At 46.5% G+C, this 21,933-nt stretch overlaps 1 protein-coding gene across 2 annotated transcripts; it reads left to right on the top strand.

The window, feature by feature from the left end:
- Window positions 1-7,043: 7,043 nt before the first annotated feature.
- Window positions 7,044-19,678, top strand: LOC114489311 (histone-lysine N-methyltransferase PRDM9-like). Of its 2 annotated transcripts, XM_036017267.1 has the most exons (9): window positions 7,044-7,120; window positions 8,190-8,299; window positions 9,337-9,386; window positions 13,182-13,337; window positions 13,953-14,054; window positions 14,256-14,527; window positions 14,928-14,995; window positions 16,110-16,303; window positions 17,481-19,678. In XM_036017267.1, the coding sequence occupies exons 4-9, from the start codon at window positions 13,283-13,285 to the stop codon at window positions 18,332-18,334; spliced, it is 1,545 nt and encodes a 514-aa protein (XP_035873160.1). In that variant the 5' UTR covers window positions 7,044-7,120; window positions 8,190-8,299; window positions 9,337-9,386; window positions 13,182-13,282; the 3' UTR covers window positions 18,335-19,678. The 2 variants fall into 2 exon arrangements, with proteins under 2 accessions (XP_035873160.1, XP_028359096.2); XM_028503295.2 differs by lacking the exons at window positions 7,044-7,120; window positions 8,190-8,299; window positions 17,481-19,678 and having other exon boundaries at window positions 9,341-9,386; window positions 16,110-16,641.
- Window positions 19,679-21,933: the final 2,255 nt, after the last annotated feature.

Here is a 21,933-nt window from a genome sequence, read left to right as displayed (position 1 = left end):
TTCAAGCAGTGGGTTAGATTGTGTTGCTTGTGTGCAGGGCTTCCAAAAGCCATATTCCTTTGGTTATCCCTAACTTTTTACATGTTTTGGTTTCTCCCCTGACTGTCTAATACAGCCAGGGGGGCTCAGAGTGCTGGGTGACCAGCCCTTAAGTGCATTTTTCCGGCGAGCCAGAGTTTAATTACTGTGATTGGAATTTCCTATGAGGCCCCTGCACATCTCAGGGATTGACCTCAGACACCCCCTCAAGGCCTCCACTTATGTAGGGACACTTAAAGATTTGGGCCAGGGGTGGGGGGGTGGCTACCTCTTTTCTTCGGAGCCCAGGCAGAACCGGAGCACTCATTTCAGATCTCATTGTTTTTACTTCCAAACACAGGCTTAGCACTTTGAAATTCCTCACCACCACAGCACAGCATTTCCTTAATTCCGAAGGTGAGATCATACTCACTGCATTCCAAACGGCTGGAGACAAAGGGTTAAGTTTTCTGGCACAGCCTCGGCTTTTTTACTGGCATAGGCCTCTACCAGTAAAAGGCTGCTGGCTGGTGGGAGCTGGTAGGAGGGGGGAAAGGAGGAGGGATAAAGGCCCTCAGAGGGAGGGGGAAAAGGAGGAGGGAAGCAAGATCTTCAGGAGAGTCAGAAAAAGAGTGGGAGGAGGCTCTGGAGCAGTTGGTTTTAGAGAGTGTGCAGATTCAGAATTTTTCCAGGGCAAGAGGACTTGTGCCGTGGGACAATGGGTGCACAAGTCCGATGGGAGCACAAAGTTCCAAAGCTCTGAACGTGGGGACCTTAGACTATTTTCCCGGTCCATCTGCAAAAATTATTTAGGTCAGTAAGCGTAACAAAATCAAAAGTGCCTTCAGGAGGCCAGGTTTTGCAATTACTGAACTGATATAATGGCCAGAAAAAATCAGTCATTTCTTTCTTTTTTTTTTTAGATTTTTATTTATTTATTTATTTTTAGAGAGGGAAGGGAGGAAGAGAGAGAGAGAGAGAGAAACATCAATGTGTGGTTGCTGGGGGTCATGGCCTGCAACCCAGGCATGTACCCTGACTGGGAATCGAACCTGCGACACTTTGGTTCGCAGCCCATGCTCAATCCACTGAGCTACGCCAGCCAGGGCAAATCAGTCATTTCTGTTTGAGGTCAGACACCCTAGAGGCGACTTAGGATCTGGTTTGAACCCCTGCCCTCCCATTCCTGGTCCCAAGGACAGCAGATCAGTAACTGAGAATTGGCGTCCCGCAACTCAAGTCACAGACCGAGTCAGACAGAAAGGAAGTTCAAGCCCAGAGGACGTCTCCTCCTAGACTTGAATCCTGGGGCAGAACAGTATCTCCTGGAAGGGTTTTCCCCCAATGTAGCGCTACGATTTTCTGTTAGGAAAGCAGCCTTTCCCATGGACAGGGACCCAGAATGGAATCCAAGGACCAGGAAGTTGAGGAACGGCAGCACTTACCTTGATTCGGTGCTCAGACTGGTGGGGTAGCAATAAGGCCTCCGTGGGGAGCCAGGAGAGGAGCAGTCTTTAGTAGACAATGACTTCTCCCGGGTTTCGGCACCAAATGTAAGGTTTTCTTAGACCCCACTGAGGAAATAAGCAGTCAATTAGCCATGAAAACAGGCAGATGAGCTTTATTTTGGAAGTTTGTGCTCCCGGACGAGATTTCCTCTGCCCATACACAGAAAGGGAAAGGGTGTGGATTTTATATGGCTTGACCTCTCACGGGAGCCAAGGATTGGTTCTTGGTGAACAAAGAAGCAACATATCATTGGTGGTTCCTGGTCTAACGTCAGCCATCTCTTCTGGGTCAGAGGTCAGTCGCCATTTTACTTGTAGACCAACTGGCAGTCATATTCCTTGTAGTCCAAATGGCGGCCATGTTTGTATTCCAAAACAGTATAATTGTAATTAGGTGCCCAATTGTCCTACCCCACCCATCCTGACAAGCAGCAACAACAACAAAAAGGCTGTCTCAGTTTGGGCTTAAGACGTACTACAGGAAAACACAGCAGAATTTAAAAATAATAATAATGTAGTCTGTTGTGGTGACAACACCAGAGGCCTTTTCTTTGCTCACCCAGCCTGATTTCATCCTTCAGAGGGGCTCTTTTTCCAATTTTCACTTCTTCATATGAAAATGCAGTCGAGCGAAGGAGAAATGAACATCTAGATGAGAAGTCATGTAGGTGTGCGGAGAAGCCCTGAGGAGCAGAACAGGAGAGTGAGATTGCCCCAGGGCTGCCTCACATCAGGGCCTCCTCACAGCCCTAATGCTACATAAAGAAGAAGCAGCACTACTTAGCTAATACACAGTGTTGTTGATGGGACAGGCCTTGTTCTTTTTTATTTTATTTTATTTATTTATCTTCAGAGAGGGAAGGGAGGGAGAAAGACAGAGAGAGAGAAACATAAATGTGCGGTTGCTGGGGGTCATGGCCTGCAACCCAGGCATGCACTCTGACTGGGAATTGAACCTGTGACACTTCTGGTGTCACAGCTCGTGCTCAATCCACTGAGCTATGCCACCAGGGCTGAGACCTTGTTCTTCTTGCTGACGCATGTAAAGAATTACAGATCAGCAAATCTAGTAGTATGTACTCAGGTTATTAGTGGCCCGTTCCGATGGAAGAGAACAGGACTGGGTAGAATAGGGGGTGAAAGGCAAAATTTCAGGGCAAAGCAGCGCAACAAAAGCAAGAGTGGCTGAAGACCAGGGTGGCAAGCCCCTGGGCAGCCTGAGTCTGGGTGTCCTCAAGCCCTGTTGCCTGAGAGCCAAGAGCACCCCAAGCCCAAGAGAGGAGCAGGGGAGAGAGGAGGGAGAGACAGACAGACAGACAGACACCTTTGTTCAAAGGACTTATATAGTTGGTGGGATGGGAGGGAAAAACGTTACAAATTGATTAACAGGTAAATGCAGTGCCAGTTTTCCCAGGGGAATGTGACTACCCACACTTAGGTATGTGTGGGGGTCTGTTAGCCCCAACGCTTACCTTGCTCCAGACCCCATTTTTTCACCTTGTTGTAAAACAAATATGTGACAGGAGGGAGTTAATTAAAATTGGGGCACTTTCCAAAGTTATTTATGGGCTCTTTCTATAAGCATCAGGAACTCCCTCGTAAAACAGATAGTGACCAGAGGTAGGCAATTAACCAAAGTTGTTTTATGGGCTCTTTCTGTGGGCACCGGGGACACTCTCCCACATTCAGGCCTTGTGATGAAAGCAGTTTCAAGGCTTTCTTTCCCAGATAGTGGAAATGTTACATAGAATTTCAAAGACATCTCTTCCTTCTTGCTAACATAGTATATCTTGTGATGTTGGAACACCTGGCAATATTATCAGACCAGGCTCAGGACTGCTGAGTTAGCATGTGAGACTTGTCTCTTTCCTCCTCCCTGCCTTGGTTTACTATTTATTCTACCTAATTGGTAAAAGTTGTTTCCTGGCAACCAGGGTGCTAAATCCTGCCCAGTAACAGTATTGCAGTCTCAGAGTTCTTCCTATGCTGTCTCCTGCCTCAACATGGTGCTTCATCATTCTCCTGAAACAATACTGAGTTTCTTAACAACCTTTCTGTACTCACGGCCATTCTGTTTTAAATTCAGGTATTTGCACTAAAGTTTCCTTCTTCACCACACCCCAACCTTGGGACTCCTCTTGTCATTGACTTGGAGCCAACGACTATAAGTTTATAGACATGCATATGGACCCAACACACAAACCCAGAGACCCCAAAGAGACATCCAAAGGGACCCCACATCCGAGATCCATAGCCAAATAGATTCAAAGCCAGGCCACAGACCTCAAAGACAGGACCCAGATCCATAACCAAGATGCCACAGCCAGACTCCAGAGTTGGAGCTGGACAATGAACCCTAGTTGCTAGATGCCAGACAGAGAAGCTGAACCACACTAGTCAGGGCTGAAAATATTCTTAATACCATTTCTAGAAATGACCTTGGATCCAATACTTAGATATAAAATTCATTATGTAACTGGCAAAGACACCGGCATTCAGACTGCCTGTCACTACCAAACCCAAAAGCAATGACAACGATTGAATCTTTTATGGGCACTTTATTCAGATGGCTGGCGATCTGAGAAGATGGTGGGTTCATACCCTAACAAACCATCTTGTCTTTTCTTCTTTAGGCCCGACCTTTTATAAAGGCGGGGGGGGGGGGGGCGGTGTGAATAAACAAGGTGTGGTAAGAGCTTTGAAATTCAGGGAGGATTAGGTGAGCAAAGCTGCAGCACCCCTGTTCTGGGCAGTTAGCTGTTCCCAGGGAGTGGTGGTCATCTGTTCTTGGAACAAAAGTTCAGATGTCTCCAGGCAGTAATCTTCTATCAGTACCCCAGGAGGCAGGCTGTTTTCCCAGGAGCCACAATGGGCCTTATCTGCAGTTTCTGAAACAAAAGCTTTAACATAAACATTACTTGCTGGACTTAAAACTTTTTCCTTAAGCTAAAATTTTCCAAGTCTTGAGTCTCCTATCAATTGTTTTGATAATAAATGGTTTTCATCTCTCAAATAAACAGTAACTGTGTGACACAGTATATTTTGCACTGTGGAGATGTTCCTGCTGGCCTAGGGTTTGGGATGCAAATTGGACACTTTGGGTGGTCAAGGTGCTATTCGGATAAAGAAGGCAGCATGCACCACTGGATTTAACGAGGATGTGAAGAATTTTTGTCGAGTCATTTTTAAATGCATACATATCTAACCAACTACTTCCCATCCATTCTTTTATCTACAAAAAATATTTATAGATAGGTTTTGTTTTGTTTGTTTGTTTGCTTGCTTGTTTGTTTTTTGGAGGAGTTGGTTTTCTTGGTGGAGGATGTGGGCATAGGTTTCTCTTAAATAAAGGAGAAAACAAATGGCACAACATTCCAAATGACAGGAAGGAAAAGCAAGTTTTCCCCTCCATGTTGCCCAGTGACTAGTCCCTGTATCTCCTCTCAGCACACCCTCTGCCTGGGTTTTTTTTTTCTTTTTTTTTAAACATAATTTGTATTGCAGGGTACTTTTCTCACATAATAACATTATTTGGAAGTTATTCTCTGTTAAAACCAATTAGAACCACCTTACTAGGTTTTATTTCTTTAATGAAATGTCATATATTCTCACCCATTTTTAATGTTCTATAATATTTCATGGTGTGAGCAAACCATAATTAACAATTCTCTTCTACTGAAAACTTTAAAATTATATCTGTTATTATATGTGTTGCATAAAATATATTAAACATACTTTATTTCATACACAGGGAGGCATAACTGGAGAACATTTTTATGCTTTTCTTTTAATTTCATTTATTAATTTGAAAGAGAGAGAGAGAGAGTTGTTCCACTCTTGTATTTATTCATGAGTTGCTTCTTGTATGTGCCCTGGCTGGAGAATGAACTGACCACCTTGGCATAAAGGTGCCAGCGGCTGGTGAGGGACCCGACTCGCGGGAGCTGGGACCTCCGAGCTACCAGGTCAGAGCTAGTAGGGGAAATTTTTGAAAAGTGGGATTTCTGGATCACAAGGTATGAGGATGTGATTTCTGGATGGCTATTCTCAAAATGATCACTGGAGAGTCTGCACCCAAAGGACCCTTCCCTGAGTCTTTCAGAGCAAGGACACTGCACCTGCTTGCTCATCAGCCTCAGACATGTCAGATGTCCTCTGGATCCCCATACAGGCCACCAAATTATGTTGACCTTAAAAATATAGCAGTCAGTTATTTTACCAGCACATAAGGGGTTTATTCAGAAACAGTAAAAAATTGCAATTTAGGACAAGCAAGCGATAGCAAAAATCATAGGCAAGCTCCACTAGTAAAGGAGAGGAACATATTTTACAGGCAGAAAGGAAGAAGTTGTGAGGGGTCACTTCAAATGAAAGTGCATTACAGAAAAGCGTCAGTTCAGGGTGAGGAGAGTTTCTCTCTGGCTGAGGTGCTGGGGACTCGGTTTCTCCTGGGAGCACACAGTACCATCTTCATGTCGGGGCCTGTGACAGATAATTTTTCCTATAACTGACCCTGGGTGGTGCTATGTGACAGCATCCCCACTCACCCCCAGCTCCACTTTAGTGTGGTTTCCCTTTACACAGTTTCACAGTAATAATTACAGTTAGTTGGCTCATTTCAGGTCCATGGAAATCAAGTTATATGTACATGCTCAAAACGAGGTAAGGACCAGAAACACTCTTCCCATTTTATCCCGTGAAAACCAGTAGAAGCTACACTGACCCTGCTCTCTGGACCCCTGTCCTCAGATTTGAGGTGTTATTTTCACACAAAATACCTGTAGGTTTTCTCAGTATTTTTAAATTTATTTAGTTTTCTTTGATCTTGTCTTCCTATTTCTAAAATGTTTTTACATCTGAATTAAACATACCTATTACCATAACACCACTTCTTTGAGATGTGAAATTCTCCCAGAGTGTTTTCCAGTACACTTATTATGTCATTTGTTGTGTTTAAATATTTGAGCCCTCTGGGACTTCTTTTGTGTCTGTGAATTGCGTGGTCAGAATTTACTGACAACAGTTTCCCGGAATGCAGTGCAGTCTTGACCGCGCCCTCGCTGGCTATGCAGCTCTTCTTGAAAGTGGGTTTGACAAAGGAGGGCATGGAGGGGTCTAGACCAAAGTCGGGGATCCTGGCTACAGTCTGGTGGAACAAAGGCACTTTGTCAGGCGGCAGGAGCGCCACATCCACCCCAAAGACCTGCTCGGGCTCGGAGGTCCCAGCTCCCGCGAGTCGGGTCCCTCTCCAGCCGCTGGAAAACTAGCCACGGAAACCGCCAAGCCGTGGTCCTGCTGCAGGCAGTGTGACAGGCGCTGGGAGCCCCAGAGTAGCCAATCCCCATAGGGTGGGGCGGGTCTTCCGCCGGAAGTCTGAAACTCAGGGGACTCCGCCCCCTGCCCCGCCCTTCAGCTTCTTCTGACAGCCCATTGGCGGGCAGGGCCCTGGGATCGCAGCGCTGATTGGCAGATTGCTATCCAGGCAGGAACCCTGCCTCAGGCACCCTCGCTCCTCCCCGAGGGCGGGAAGCCGAGGAGCTTGTGGGGACACTCGGCCGAGGTGGGCAGCGCGGCGGGGCCCCGGGAGACTGCCGGTAAGCGGGGAATCTTGCCATGTGGAACCCTCAGCCCGAGACCTTCCAAGCCCAGCCAGAGAGACCCCAGATTCCCTCATCCCAAGGGGCCCCCAAACCCCTTCAGTATCGAAGGGCCCAAGTGCGCTATCCGGAGGACCCCACATCTCCTAGGCCCCAACGCTTACACCCCCGAACAGCCTGAAACCCCAGTTCCCCTCAGCTCGGGGCGCCCTTCCTGCAGCTCGCCCGGAAGGGCCAAATCTCCCCAAACCCAGAGACCCCGAATGCCGTCGTCCTGGAAACCGACTCAGTGGAGGGGACCCGGACGCCCCTCGTGAGACGCCCCAACCCCCCTCAGCCGCGGCGCCCTGGCCCTCCCCCCCGGGATGCGGAGTGTCCTCCGCCCGGAAGACGCAGGTCGAGTCCTGAGGGACCCCGGGCCTCTGGGCCCGAGAGACGGCGGAGTGCCGGACACTGCGCCTGCACCTCGCGCGGGCTTCCCGGGACCACGGGGGCGCCTCCGGGCCCTTCCCCGGGAGAAGCGCGTTTCCTGCGCTGTCACAGACTCGCCAAGTGAGTCCTTCAGATGCCTCTGCCGGGGCCTGCAGAGCCCGGACTGAGGCTGCAACTGGGGGAGAGGGGGCAGGACAAGGGCACCCCCCTCGGGCGGGTCTGCGGCTGCGCGGCCCCGCCCTATCCATCCCCTCTTCCCGCAGGGCGCGCATCCCCCTCTCTGGGCATCCTGCCAATGGGGAGAAAGGCCAGTACCCGAATATAAAGAGGAACTTAGATGTTCTCACCAGCCCAGGTAGCCAGCAGGCGGCCGGGCTGAAGGAGCCTGCAGACCCACAGGCTCTGGGCTGGCTGCGACTCAGGTGGCCACATCCACCTGCAGCTCCCTCCGGCATGGACACTGATGGGGGGAGTTTGCTCCTTTATGTCAGAGCGGGGCTGGCGCTGATGGCGCAGCGCTAACGGCAACTTGTTTTACTCTCCCGTCCCATCGGAGCCAATCACGTGGGCTTCCTGGGGCTTGTTCCCCCTGCACGCTCTCTGCCTTCAGGACAAAAGTTTTGTCTCTTTCCAGGTCTCAGGGCCCCACGACCGGCTTTCCTGTGTCACCGCCAGGGCAGGCCACTGAGCTCCAGGAGGAGGACCCTGAGAATTCCAATGAAGAACGGGCTCTGAGGCAGCAAGGTGAGCGGCAGGAGGAGCCAGAGCTGCCCTCCTGACTCGGACCTGGTTTAGGTCAGGCTGCATCTCAGGACATAACCAGGGAACAGGGTTTCCTGGTACACAAAACAAGCAAGATGCACAACAGTGTATCACACAGTGAGGGACTATTCCCGTAAACTTTCATGTTGCAACATAATCATATATATTTATAGACACATAAATAAGCAGTAAATGTGTAAGAACATAAAGTGAGCAAGAAATAACTAATTCAGAAGACCCGTCATCACAAGAGAGGGAGGCAGGTCTGGCCGGTAAGGAGGATTCCCACATCAGCCTGCATGGAGACAAACAGGAAACAGTATTGATATGGTGATGACGGGAGCTGGGGGGAGGGCCAGGGTCAGGAGGGGTTGATCACTGTATCATTTCCTCATGTCGGCCTCGGGCCATTCTGTCCACTGTCGTGAATGTTCAGTTGGTGGGGTTGGTCCACTTTCATGGGTCTGGGGTTGAAACACTGCTGAAGTCAAGATGTGATCTTCAACTTCACTGGAATTCTGTTTCTGTGGTCAACAGACAGTGGATGCTGACCAGAGTCTAATGACTAAGGAAGGGCGTGCATGGCCAGTATGTGCCCAGGGGGAGGATATCAGAGAAGGGAGGCCAGGTGGTCGAGGTGGCCTTAGGCCAGGCAAGGCCAGTGTCAATGAAGAAAACAGGATGGAAAAGGATTATGTTGAAGATACGGAGTTTCTGTGCACTTACTTTTATTACATTTTTGTCAGGAGAGGCCAAGTTATTCTTTAATAAATGCAATAGATGCTTTAAGAACATAGGAGGAAGCGTAGATGACACTTTGCCTATTTTTTAAAACATTCTAATGAAATTAGTGGATGGCCCCAATAGAAACCCATGCCTTAATGATACATCAGAAACACTTTCCAATCATCCTGGGATTGTTCTTGGACTGCTCTCATTGAGAATTGTGTCCCTAATAAGAGTCTCCAGATTTTGGAAACATTTACCAATCAAAACATTGATTTCTCATCATCTTTCAGTCACACCTTCTTGGGTGGCCTTCAGAAGGGAACAGAGTAAAGACCAGAAGGTGAGTATTTCCCAAATCCTGTTGACAACAAATTTTTACTCATGGAAAGAAATGCAGGAAAATGCAGGAAGTATCCTAGGAACTGCCACCTTCCTTTCCTGGTCTCTTCAACACATTGTCCAACATCATCATTTTTTTAAAGATTTTATTTATCAATTTTTTAGAGAGGGGAATAGATGGAGAAAGAGAGGGAGAGAAACATGAATAGGTTGCCTCTCCCACACCTCCAAGTGAGGGACTTGGTCCACAACCCAGGCATGTGCCCTGACCAGGAATGGAACTGGTGACTTTCAGTCTGCAGGCCAGTGCTCAATCCACTGAGCCACACCAGCCAGGGCTCATCATCATCATCTTAATGGTTAACAACTACAGCAACAATAGTAACTACCATTTGTTTCATTCTCACACTGTTTCAGACTTTGAATTCTATGTGAACAAACTCACTTAAACATCACAACAAGTCGATGAGGTACGTACTATAACTCACCATTTATGATGAGGGAAGGGAGCTTTCAGAGATAAAGAAATGTTTGATTATGTGTCTAAGATCACAATATGAGTGATAGTGCAACTAACCCATAGTTGCTTCTCTAAACCACTTACAAACTCATGAAAACTTTCATGGTTTCACCGTGGACACCATGACTCAGTTGGGTGTCATCCTACAAAGGGAAAGATCGCCAGTTTGATTCCTGGTCAAGGCACATGCCTGGTTGTGGGCCAGGTTTCCAGGTGCCTTGTGTGTGAGAGGCGAGTGATCAATGTTTCTCACATCGATGTTTCTCTCCCTCTCTTTCTCCCTCCTTTCCCCTCCCTCAAAAAAATAAAATGTTTTTTTAAAAATTAGAAAAATAAATTCATACTTTTCTGAAGTTTGCTTTGTCATCCATATGTCATTACATCATTCACCTGACTGATGATTTCTTTTTTTTAAATATATTTTATTGATTTTGCTATTACAGTTGTCCTCCTTCCCCCTTCTCTCCCCTCCACCCTGTACTTCCTCTCCCACCCACATTCCCCCCGTTTAGTTCATGTCCATGTGTCAAGAGTTCTTTAGCTTCTACATTTCCCGTACTATTCTTGCCCTCCCCCTATCTATTTTCAATCTACATTCTATGCTACTTATTCTATATACCTTTTCCCCCTCTCTCCTCCTCCCATCCCCCCTGTTGCTAACCCTCCATGTGACCTCCATTTCTGTGGTTCTGTTCCTGTTCTAGTTTTTTGCTTAGTTTCTTTTGGTTTTGCTTTAGGTGTGGTTGTTAATAATTGTGAGTTTGCTGTCCTTCTACTATACATGTTTTTTCTTTATCTTCTTTTCTTAGATAAGTCCCTTTAGCATTTCGTAAAATAAGGGCTTGGTGATGATGAACTCCTTTAACTTGACCTTATCTGAGAAGCACTTTATCTTCCCTTCCATTCTAAATGAGAGCTTTGCTGGATAGAGCAATCTGGGATGTAGGTCCTTGTCTTTCATGACTTGGAATACTTCTTTCCAGCCCCTTCTTGCCTGTAAGGTTTCTTTTGAGAAATCAGCTGACAGTCTGATGGGAAATCCTTTGTAGGTTACCGTCCCCTTATCTCTTGCTGCTTTTGGATTCTCACCTTCATTTTTACCTTGGCTAATGTAATTATGATGTGCCTTGGTGTGTTTCTTCTTGAGTCCAACTTCTTTGGGGCTCTCTGAGCTTCCTGGATTTCTTGGAAGACTATTTCTTTTGCCAGATTGGGGAAGTTCTCCTTTATTATTTGTTCAAATACATTCTCAATTTGTTGCTATTCCCCTTCCCATTCTGGTACCCCTATAATTCAGATGTTGGAACGTTTAAAGGTGTCCTGGAGGCTTCTAAGCTTCTCCTCATTTTTTTTTTCGAATTCTTATTTCATCATGCTTTCCTACTTAGTTGATTCTATCTTCCTTCTGGTCCACTGTATTGTTTTGAGACCCAATTTCCTTCCCTTCACTATTGGCTCTTCTCCGTGTATCTTCCTGCATCTCTTTTATGGTAACCTGCATCTTTTTATCTAATTTGCACCCAAAATCAACCAATTCCGTGAGCTTTCTAATCACCACTGTTTTGAACTGTGCATCTGATAGGTTAGCTATTTCTGAGTCTCTCAAAAGGATGAGTTCTGGGGCACTGATTTGTTCTTCTGTTTGAGCCATTGCTCTCTCTCTCTCTTTTTTTTTTTTTTTTTTGGTCTGGTTGCTCTTGTTACGGTGAGGGACAGAGCCTTAGGCGTTCACTGGGGCTGGGCACTCCAGTCGCTAGATTGTGACGTTATATGTGGGGGTGGGGGCGTGGACGGGAGGGAACAGTGGCAGTAGTTCTGCTCTCCTGGGATCTCACTCCCTTCTCTGGGACCCTGGGCTGCGAGCTCTGCCCTGGTCTACAATCACCGCCTCACTGGGTCCACCAGCTGCAGCTTGCGTACTCAGGGACCCCTGCTGCGTTCTTGCATGCTGGATGGCTTTCGCGCCAAGTTTTCCCCGACCTCCGCACGCCACCGACCTGTGCCTGCCCGGCTCGTCCTCTCCTACCAGTCTGGATGAACTGAATAGGTCTACTTCAACTTCTTGGCTGTCCGACTTCCATTCAGATAAATCCTCTGTCAGTTCTAAGTGTTATTCTAGCTGTAAATTGTTGTTGTTCTAATCCTAGTTGTGCGAGGAGATACGGTGTATCCACCTATTCCTCCATCTTGCCGGAAGTCCCCCCTGACTGATGATTTCAACCAAAGTTCTTTTCTGCTATGCTGAAATGAGAGATGCACTAAGACCCATCAACTAAGGAAAGCATACAATGTGCAGGCAGCTTGTACAGTGGCTGGTCCCAGGTGAAGGAAAATATAAAATGTTTAGGATCACAGCCTCCACTCTAATCAAAGAGCATCTCCCACCCCTGAGAAACTTCAGGTTTCATGATTGAGAAACAACAAATAATAAAATGACTTAAGGATTTCATATAGGTTACACACTCTTCAATAGAAACTCATCTGTCTGGAACTGATTTCAAATGCAGTTTCATATAAGGTGAAGTAAGAGCTTCTTTCTCTGAGTTCCAATGGGGCCACTCATCCTGTTTAGAATCACTTGTTCAGCCTGCCTACCTCTGTGTTGTGAGCTCTTTGAGAGGGTGGTCCATACCTGAGTCTTCTCAAGGGTTACAGATCCAGGTCAGGACCCCCGAATGTTTGCTGAATGAATAATTTCACAGTTACAAATTAAACTAGATGACCAATGAATGCTGAAGGTAATTTCTGTGAGATTTGAAATACGGAGAGAGCTGAGAGGTAAATTGATGTGAGGACTGTGATCTCACATTCATACTGTTACACAATTCACAGAACACTGGTCAGCATTATTTAATGGCAAGTTCACTAGAACATTCAAACTTAGCATGTTACACATCATGAAACTGAAGAACACTAGCTACCGATATAGCCTTATTCAAACAGAATTGGTGGGAACCAGCTAATCTAAGTATAAATATTCTTTCTAAGGTATTGCAGATTTTATCACCATTTTATTGTGTAGATATGTTTCTGCCAACTATTTCCTTATTCTCTTCCCAATATCCTTTACTCAATATTATACAGACAGTTGAAAGAAAAGAGCCATAAGGCATGAGTTCTAATCTTGGATTCATTACCCACATTGGCCCTATCCCCTATTTATACGCCCTAGGTATTTCCAAGGGTTGAAGTATTAAAGACATGCATGTAAAATGTATCATAAGCCTTAAAAATTAAATATGTGTTATCTTTTAATATGTGACTCTTACACTGAAGGCAACATCCAGGGTACCATTAAGCAATGAATATGGCTTGAAGGAACTGTCAGGCACAGCAAATTGGTGACTGCAAGTGACTCAGAGCATGCCCAGAAACCAATGTCCCCTCTTGGAGAAGCATGTGCCTTTGGAAAGCACACTAGACAAATATCAGGTAAGAAAAAATATTTTGTAAACTTAGTTCTTCTAAGTCCTATAGAAGGGCTGATAAGTATGACCTAGGTATGTGAGGCGGAGTTTGGATGGGCCTAGACTTAAGCTGGGCTAACCTGAGACTGAAGTTAGCACTGGAGCTTTGGGCAAATCCTATACATTCTCTGAGCTCCTGAATGCTAATGTGTAAAGTGAAGATAAGGAACTATCACTCATACATTATTTGAAAACATTAAATTAAAGTTAAAACAGTTGACACATGCAACTTGTCCAATAAATCCACTGTGATAATGGGAACCACAGTTTATTGGTGTTGTGTGCCCAGGCCTTTCCTCAATGCCTAATACATAAAGCGTACTCAATAAATATATTATGAATGATTACAGGTTGGCAAATTAAACCTGGTAATGGGAAGATCTAGAAACTAAAATTGAATCAGTCATCTGTAGTTAGTCTGGAGTCTTCATCTTCTGAACCAATAGTTAACAGTAAAATACCGGAGTATGCAAAAGGACAGATAATAAATTGATGGGAGGAAATTGTGTGTTATATGATAAAATGGGAACTAACACTGCAGACCCTACCAGCCTCGCTCACCTGGCCTTCTCCAACATAGAACTCAGGAGAAAGGAGATGGACATGAAGATGTACAGCCTACAAGAAAGAAAGGGACATGTGTACCAAGAGGTCAAGGAGCCCCAGGATGATTACTACCTTTGTAAGTGACCCTCACTGAGAAGCATGTGATGATACAATAATTTCGTCTAGTCCTGTGGTCTCCAAATCATTCCCTTCCTCTAGTGACCTGGAGAGTACAGGATTGAGTCTCAATGATGTCAGTGCTGCACTTTCTCTGAAGCTCTTTGTGTCCAGGAACATGCATTATACCTTCCCTAACCCCTGTTGCTCTCGCCTCCAGATTGTGAGAAGTGTCAGAACTTCTTCATCAACAGCTGTGCTGTGCATGGACCCCCTACATTTGTAAAGGACAGTGCAGTGGACAAGGGGCATCCCCACCACTCAGCCCTCACCCTGCCCCCTGGGTTGAGGATCAGCCCATCAGGCATCCCTGAGGCTGGGCTTGGAGTATGGAATGAGACAGCTGACTTGCCAGTGGGTCTGCACTTTGGCCCTTATGAAGGACACATCACAGAATTTGAAGAGGCAGCTAAGAGCAGATACTCCTGGCTGGTGAGAACTATTTACCTCTTCCACTGTCCTCTGACTTCCCACATTCCAACTGAGGCTTGGAGGGACCTCACCTCTTATGTGCTAGATATGGAGGGGACAATATGATTAGCTCTATGTACTGACTGGACTCCACATGAACACAGAGCTCCTTTTCAGGATCACAAGGTAAGTGGGAGCAAAGTGGTACAGACACAAAAGAGTGGCTCTCCCACTCTGATTGAACAGGTAGACTCTGATGTATACATGATGAGTAAGACAAATATCATGTGGTCACAACTGGCAGTTGAATCCCCATGCAGGCTGGAAGAGCTTTGATGACAGTAGAGTAAAAAAATTCTTCTGACTATTACTTCCCCACACAAAAAAGTAAAAGGTCTTTAATTTCTTTTCTGACACACAGATCACCAAAGGGAGAAACTGCTACGAGTATGTGGATGGAAAGGACAAATCCTGGGCCAACTGGATGAGGTGAGGTCAACAGGTCTCTGGGTGCCAGAGGGGACTCTCATCCCCCACAAGCCCATATATCTTTTCCTCTCATCATGCCTCCCTCAGTGGTCTCCCTTAGTCCTTTTTTACTCTTTTTCTCCATACAGTGTTCCTTCATTTCAGGGGACGTTTAGGAAAAAAGTATAGTATATGTCCTCAAAATATAAAGCTCTCTACTAGACACACTTGGGCACTGGAAAGGACCTTCAAGAGCCTAGATTCACCAGGGACACTGGATTACACTTTAAATTATCAAATGAGCATTAATTAAGCACTTACTATATTCCAGTTTAGGTGAAAGAATACATTACTTAAATACATCACACAACCCATGTCCTATGGAGGACTTCTCACAGACACACATAAAACAATTGCTTTTAGAAACATTTAACTATAATGTCGAAGAAGTGCACAGTGTCAAGATAGTACAAGCCATGCATGGCCTAAACCTGTGAGGGCAGCAAACCATCCCAGCCTCACTTCAAACTAGAGCTGGGCTCTGAGGCCTGCAGAGGAATGGTCATGGGCCCCTTTCCTGAGAGGGGCTCTCTTTTACCAGGGTTACCTGAATGTGAATGAACTACTATTGTTCTGTTTCTGTTTCATTTTACTAAGACATAAAGACCTCTAATTTTCTATAGTAACCTTGGGCAAGCAAGTGAATGATACTGTAAATAAAGTGTAAAGAGGTTGGAGAAAGGCCTCACAAGAGAAAATAGATGTGGGCTGAGTACTGGATAATTAGCTAATTTAGAAGCAGAGCCCTAGATCAAGCACCAGGTTCTGAGGCGTGAGATAACTCGATTTAGAGTTTGGAGAAGCCAGAGATCACTGGATATTATGGCAGAAGCTAAGTTTAGAATTGGGTTTTAGAAAATGGTATTAGGCAGCATTCGCACTGCAAGCAGGACATGGAAGTAGGAATTCATATGACATGCTGACAGATGCTCAGACACTGAAGAGAAGGTTCCCTGGGAGCATTAGGGTCAGTGGGCAACCTCAGAGCCTGAGGGCTTTAAGAATCAGTGAGGAGCTGGACATGGATGTAACTCAACACTGTGGTTTTCTTTCCGTTCCTCTGCCTCAATCCCAGGTATGTGAACTGTGCCCGGGATGATGAAGAGCAGAACCTGGTGGCCTTTCAATACCATGGGCAGATCTTCTACCGAACCTGCCGGGTCATCAGGCCGGGCTGTGAGCTGCTGGTCTGGTGCAAGGATGAGTATGGCCAGGAGCTGGGCAGCAAGTGGGGCAGCAAGTGGAAGAGACAGCTCACGTCCGGGAGAGGTGGGCACCACTATTCTTCAAAACAGAAAGAAAAGAGAGAATTCTCCGTAGAAATATCCATGATCCAACTCTTAAGTAAAATCCACTCTAAAGTCAGTAAAGTTTCACATCAGATGCTTCAGAAATGCACAATTCATTCATACGCCTTTGACTCTTAGGCAAAATTTTTATATTTTTTTATTTTTAAAAATATTGCATGCACAAAATATACAACCACTTTTAGTGCTGTGAGGCTGAGAGGCAAAAAAAAGTTTCTAAGCACTAACCAGCTCTCTCACCAAGGCAGTTTTTCTGACATTTTTATAGCTGTTTCTTTTTAACTTTCCTCCATACTTCTAAATAAAATGCTTCTGTTTATAGGCATTCATTATTTTTTAAAGACTTTGTCCTGTCTGGTGTTACTCAGTGGATTGAGTGCCATCCTGTGAACCAAAGGGTTGCCAATTCCCAGTCAGGGCACATGCCTGCGTTTCAGGCCAGGTCTCCAGTAGGGGCCGTATGAGAGGCAACCACAGATGTTTCCCACTCCCTCTGACTCCCTGGCTTCCCTCTTTTCTGAAAATAAATAAATAAATCAAATCTTTTTTAAAAATATTTTATTTATTTTTACACAGAGTAGAAAGGAGGGAGAAAAAACTCACTGTGCAAGGGAAACATAAATTGCTTGTCTCTGGCACACCCCCAGCTGGCCCACAACCCTGGTATGTGTCCTGACTGGGAATCAATTTGGACTCCTTGCCTTGCAGGCTGGCACTGAATCCACTGAGCCACACGAGCAAGGGCAGGAAGGAGATTTTATTTTACTGTTTTGGAAAACAAGCAATTCCTAGTTGGGGCCTGTGGTTTTCCACTTTAATATGACAGAAAATACCTATAGAAGGGAAAGGTCACTGCAGTTCCATCCATACAGAGAGTAAGATGGCCTAGATGTTCCTCAAAAATCCCTAGTCTGGGCAATATTAGAAAAGACCCTTGATGTGGGCTTTCTGGATTTCTGAAGAAGATGCACTGCATAAAAATAAAAAGGAAAATAGATGGCAAGTGGACGCTTTGTAGGAGATGGAATTTGTGTTGTCACCACAGTAAGAAGGATTCATGGGGCAGGTCTCACCAGGAGACAAGTCATGGCCCAGGCATTCTCATCAATGCCTGCCCTGACCAAACCTTTCTCTTTCAGCAGAACCAAAGCCAGAGGTGCACCCATGTCCCTCCTGCTCTCTGACCTCCAGTCAGAAATTCCTCAGCCAACACGTGAAATTGAATCATTCCTCTCAGATTCTCCCAGGAACATCTGCAAGAAAACACCTCCAAGCAGAGGAACCCTGTCCAGAGGATCAGAATCAGAGGCAGCAATGTACTAATACCTGCAGCTGGGATGAAAAAGCTGAAGGTCAAGAGGTCAAAGAAAGGTCCAACCTTTTGCTTAAAAGGATCAGTCAGAGGAGAAACTTAAGATCCTTTTTCCAACCTTGCAAAGAACAAATGAGGAGCTCTAGTGAGCATGAGAGAATGATGGAGGAAGAGCCCTGTAGAGGCCAGAAAGAGAGTCCTAAGGACACAGGCAAGATATTTGTGAAAGTAGGAATGTCAAGAATTATAACAATCAAGTATGGAAGGTGTTGGCAAGGCTTCAATGATGGCTCACATCTCATTAGAGACCAGAGGACACACTCAGGAGAGAATCCCTATGTTTGCAGGGAGTGTGGGCAAGGCTTTACACAGAAGTCAGGTCTCTTCACACACCACAGGACACACTCAGGGGAGAAGCCCTATGTTTGCCAGGAGTGTGGGAGAGGCTTTACATGCAAGACAAGTCTCATGACACACCAGAGGACACACTCAGGGGAGAAGCCCTATGTTTGCAGGGAGTGTGGGAGAGGCTTTACATGCAACTCAATTCTCATCACACACCAGAGGACACAGTCAGGGGAAATGCCTTATGTTTGCAGGGAGTGTGGGCAAGGCTTTACACGGAATTCAGCTGTCATCAGAGAACACACGCAGGGAGACCTATGTTTGTGGGTGGACTGATTGAGAGATTAGCATTAAGTTGCATATCAACAGCCACAGGAAGTCTATGGCCCCTTACTTTCCCCAAGATTGTAAGTACAGAAGTAACCAAACAAACCCTCCAGTTTCATGACAAGAGATGAGATGGACAAACAGGTCCATGAGTGATACAGGAATGTCAGCACCAATCTCCTTCATGGTTTTTTGACATCCTATTCTAACAAGTTTTATCTGCATGCCAATGTGAAGCCCATGTCCCTCATTCCCCCATCACTGAAAGCAGAGAGTTCAGGAAGAGCCACAGAGAGCTCACTGTCAGCCACAGAAATATGATTCCTGCAAATGCATAAGTCTTTAGTCAATCTACTCTGGTTTCTGCTCAGAGAGAGGGATTTGAGACAGACTCTCGAGGAAAGGGAATTCCCTGGACTCCTGGAAATTGGGGCCTTTTCTCGTAATAGGCTCCCTACCCTCCTCACTTGGCTTCCCTTGGCTATTCCAGTTTCCTACAACCTCCGGAGCGCCAGAGGTGAACAGCAGGGAGGGCTTCTCCCCTGAGTGTGTTCACCCCTCAGCCAGACGTGAGCCTGGCTCAGTCTGGGCACCTGGTCTTCCTCACTCTCCTTGCTGCCCCTTCAGGGTCAGCATTTCCTGGTGCACAGCATACAGCTTCCACATCAGTCCATAGTGGGTGTGAGCCTCAGCTCTGTCTCCTCCAGTTGTGTGACCTAAGACAAGATTCTCAACTTCTCTCTGCCTGCTTCCTAGTCTGTGCAATGGAAATGGGAACTCCAGCCTTTTGGTTTGACATTCAAAGTTGAGTCAGCACAGACAGAATCTGGCAAGAGGATCGCTGAGATCACAAGTCCTGCTGAACAGCCTTCAATGCCCATGTCTTCCGGGTCTTTAGTGTTGGACAAAGGAAGATAAGGACAGGGTAGGGGTGTGTAGCCAAATTCAGAATTTGAGCAGACCCCACTGCTTTCCCCCATTTAGACTCAGCTGCCCTAAGAAGGAGGCCTGAGGTGAGGGATTCACTTCCTTCCAGGTCACCACCCTCCCACTGAGCCTGTGCACCCTCAGAGCCTCCTCAACACAGGCAGGTGGTACTTACTGAGAGTGGCCTGTGAAAGGAGACCCTCACCCACCCCTTGCTGAGAACTGACACTGGAAACAGCATCTGCCTGCACTGGTGTGTTAGGTAGGATAGATAATAAGCCAAGATGGGGAGGATGAGGAAGACATGTCTCACCCACTAACTCAGCAGTCCTGAGCCTGGTACAATTCCATTGCTAGATGTTCCACTATCCCAAGACACACCATGCTGACACATAGAAATTCTAGGTATCATTTCCACCATCTGGGAAAGAAAGGCTTTGAAACTATTCATCCCATGCCCTAAAAAATAGGAGGTGGTCCACAGCACTAAAGGTAAGGACCCATAAAACTAATTTGGCTAGTCGCCTCTGGCCACTATCTGTTTTATAAAAGGGTCCCTAGTGCTCACAGAAAGAGCTCATAGGTAACTGGGTAATTGCCTCAACTTTAACTCTCTTGTCACATATCTATTTTACAAGATGCCTAATTGGAATCTGAAGCGAGATGAGGATTTCGGCTAACAACCCCCATACATACCTACATTTGGGCTGTCACGTCCCTGATGGAAGCCGGCACCACTTTTACCTGTCAATCAATATGTAACTTCTTCACCTCCATCCCACCAACTATATAAGTCCTCAGGACAAAGGAGCTGGTGCTCTTGCCACCCAAGTTCTTCCCTTTCACTCCCATCTCAGCAAGACCTGTCCTCTTCTGAGAACATATCACTAATAAACCCTGCTTGCATGCTAATACACTTGCTGATCTGTATACTTGCTGATGTTTTACTACATTGGCAAAAACAACCCAGTGTCTCCTGTGACAGGTGCACCCAGTCTGCATATGTCGTTCATGAAGCTCACAATGCAGCAGCTTCTGTAAATGCACTTTCCTGGTACCTGGGCCCCACAGGGCTTCATACACCACTGGCACCATCTCCAAATTATTACTTATTGTATCTAAACTTTTGTTTGTGAAGTCTGATGGGATAATGGACAGGCACAATGTTGGTCATTCCTGTCCACCCATTCACAGATAATGTCCACAATGGCCCAGGAGGACAAAATTCCCATGGACCCAATGGGTGGGAGTCCAGCGAGACTCAGGGTGTGAACAGGGTAAACATCTACATCTGCATAAGCACAGGGAAGGGTGCTGACAGATCCCAGAGGTCACACTCCTTTGAACCAGAGCTGAGTTCAATACACACAGATGGTGAACAACGAGGGAGGACACGATCATACCCTCTCCTGCATGAGGGAGATCTAAGCATGACCCACCCTGTTCCTGCTGGGGTGGGTTCACCAAAGAGGGACACCCACCCCCATGACCTGGAATGATGACCTTTCTGTCCTCCAAGTGCCAAGCTTGTGAAGAGTGTCTACATAAACTACATGGGTTTCAATAATAAATATCCACTATTATTTCCTTTCATGCTCCTTTAAAGGGAGGTGTACTTTGGGGGGTTTCTTTCCTTTCCTGTTTCTCCACCCACCAGCACAGCCCAGAGAGAACATAATAAACTCAATATTCTGTGGCTTTCAGCATGGGCCAAGGGAGAGGGGCAGAGTCCAGGGGTAATGCTGGAAGAGGGGCTGGCACTGAAATACAGTGGGGGCGGGGGGAGGCCACAGACTGCCAAGTGATGGTCACTACCACCCCACCAGGACACACCCTGGAGCTCTCCCAGAAGGCTTAGCAATTCAAGATGAATACACAGGTCTGTTCCCTCTCTCTCCCTTTTCAGCGGCAAACCACATTCCTAGTGTAGCTGCCAGCCACCAAGATGTCCCCCAAATCCACATGCTGTTACCCCTGACCTTGTACAGACCCTCCTTCACACCAGGCTGTTCTGTGTTGTGAAAATACTGTGAGGCTCTCAAAGCTAAGTGATGAACAGGCCCTTTTGTTTCACCCTTGTTCACATAGTTCACACAGTCTCAGACCACCTTGTGCAGGGATCTGGGTGTTTGCACACCCCTCCCTCCCACCTGCCAGTGGCTGGCAGCCACCATCCTTGGTTTGAAGTGGAGGCTCCAAGGAGTGAGTGCAGCCTGACATCTGCTGGATTCTGAGTCTCTTGCCCTTGACAGGAAGCTGAAGTCTCTGTCCTGTCCCCATGATACCTGGTATGCCTCCAAAGCCATGCTAACTGCACCTGCTGGCTTCCCAACTCCTCCACATGACACTGTGAGTGACCTGGATGGGGCAGGTCAATAGTTCTTGGGCAAAAAGGACATCAGTGGCTGAGGGGACAGGACAGCATGGCCACTTGCCTCCATCACACATTTGACTACAATGATCACTGCAGCTGTGGCCAGTCCCACCTGGTTTTTGTTCTGGTTGTCTGCCACCCAGGTAAGGGAGCTGTGGGTTGCCTTGGGGACCACAGCTGGGCTATTGAGGGGGGTTACTCACCAGAATGGTCAGCTACAAACAGACTAGCTCACTGTATTTCAAGCTGGGGTCAGGTAAGCCTTTCTGAAATTTGGCAGATTTGGCAGAAAGGTCTTGACACCCTG

This window comes from Phyllostomus discolor (genome assembly GCF_004126475.2).
Source record: "Phyllostomus discolor isolate MPI-MPIP mPhyDis1 chromosome 15 unlocalized genomic scaffold, mPhyDis1.pri.v3 mPhyDis1_scaffold_1, whole genome shotgun sequence".
Lineage (NCBI taxonomy): Eukaryota > Metazoa > Chordata > Mammalia > Chiroptera > Phyllostomidae > Phyllostomus > Phyllostomus discolor.
Note: the sequence above shows the minus strand (reverse complement) of the source record. Positions and strands in the feature narration are given on the sequence as shown.